The sequence below is a fragment of the Sphaeroforma arctica genome, assembly GCF_001186125.1.
Source record: "Sphaeroforma arctica JP610 unplaced genomic scaffold supercont1.993, whole genome shotgun sequence".
NCBI lineage: Eukaryota > Ichthyosporea > Ichthyophonida > Sphaeroforma > Sphaeroforma arctica.
In genome coordinates, this window is record NW_014039565.1 from 7,376 (window position 1) to 9,181 (window position 1,806).

Sequence of the window (1,806 nt, forward strand, 5' to 3'; positions counted from 1 at the left end):
GTGTGTGTGTGTATATAAAAATCTATACATTAAATTATGTATGTATATATAGATATACGTTCGGACTACGATAAAGCCATTACAATGCGACGAGGAAACAAAAAAATATGAATACTCCCCTGATATCCATAATCGCAGAATAATTCAGACGCACTACAATAAATAGCATAGATTGACGACAAACCATTAGCCACGGTCTACATCCCGAGCACCGAAAAGTGAAGAGAAAAATAAGACCCTATAAAAACCTTCCCCGCTCCGACACAATATCCAAATCGCACCACTTGATTCAATACAAACGAACAGCCTACTAGATAACACCTATATAATAAGTACCAACACAAGCACATCAACGATATACACTAACCTCGTCATACAAGCAACGGTCAAGCTGGGTCTTCGCATCGTTGCACTCGCCCAGGAACTTTCTAAAGGAGTTCTCTCTGTGACAGGCCTCTAATGCGTCGATAGCATCCTGGCAGGTGGGGTGCACATGTCGAGCCAATTGTGGGTGCATTCTGGTAAGTGGCTTGTATTGAAGTAGTTGGATGTACTTGAGTACGTATTGAAGTAGTTGGATGTACTTGAGTACGTATTGAAGTAGTTGGATGTACTTGAGTACGTATTGAAGTAGTTGGATGTACTTGAGTACGTGTTGAAGTAGTTGGATGTACTTGAGTACGTGTTGGAATAGTTGGATGTACTTGAGTACGTGTTGTGAATAGTTACATATAGAAGCAACTACGTAAAATAAAAAATAGAACGAAGGTCTAAAATCCGTTGTATGATGATGTTGAATGAAGAGTATGTATGGTAGAATATATAGAAATATCTTTAGACTCCCCCGCCACCCCCAGGGGGCCACCCCCAGGGGGCCCAGAGCTGTCAGGGGGGTTTTTTTTTTGAAACAATGGCAAATAAACTGGAAAACCGATGATGCAAATGAAATGGATACAGGAGCTATTTATTGTATTTATTTATTTGAGCTATTTATTGTATTTATATATTTGAGCTATTTATTGTATTTATATATTTGAGCTATTTATTGTATTTATATATTTGAGATATTTATTGTATTTATTTATTTGAGCTATTTATTGTATTTATTTATTGGAGCTATTTATTGTATTTATATATTTGAGATATTTATTGTATTTATATATTTGAGCTATTTATTATATTTATATATTTGAGATATTTATTGTATTTATTTATTTGAGCTATTTATTGTATTTATTTATTGGAGCTATTTATTGTATTTATTTATTTGAGCTATTTATTGTATTTATTTATTGGAGCTATTTATTGTATTTATTTATTTGAGCTATTTATTATATTTATTTATTTATAAATAATGCAAAGTTTGGTGCTTGTGTATTGCTGAGTCTACATTCCAGTCTACATATGTGACACCATGATACTGGCACCGGAAATACTATATACAATACAAACTCTACACATCCTCGTATCTTGTTGTTTTACAAGGAAGTATATATTGTAAAGCGATCTTTGATTTAGTCAATCTCAAGTTATATATATTCTATCATGAGCGCCCCTACGAATACTTCATCAGCACTTCTCGATGTCGGAGAAACCGCATCATCCTCGCCACTACGTATAGTTTCAAAGGAAAAAGAAAAGGATCAAGACATCTCACAGCAAGCTCCGCCGAAGATAACTCGGCTCCCGCCAAGTCAAGGTACTTTTGACAATTAATGATGGTGTATGTACGGTTGTGACGTTGACTGGACGTGGTACATATGCAAAGCATAGTTTAGAATCCCAACCTTTCTGGTGGTTCAACGG

At 35.1% G+C, this 1,806-nt stretch overlaps 1 protein-coding gene across 1 annotated transcript in view; it reads right to left on the minus strand.

Annotated features, from left to right (window-relative positions):
- SARC_09586 (hypothetical protein) overlaps window positions 1–673 on the minus strand; it is a 1,454-nt gene extending 781 nt beyond the window's left edge. The window contains exon 1 of the mRNA XM_014296391.1: window positions 368–673. Within this exon, the coding sequence (XP_014151866.1) occupies window positions 368–517 (150 nt within the window). The 5' untranslated portion in view covers window positions 518–673. The remainder of the gene's footprint in view (window positions 1–367) is intronic.
- Window positions 674–1,806: the final 1,133 nt, after the last annotated feature.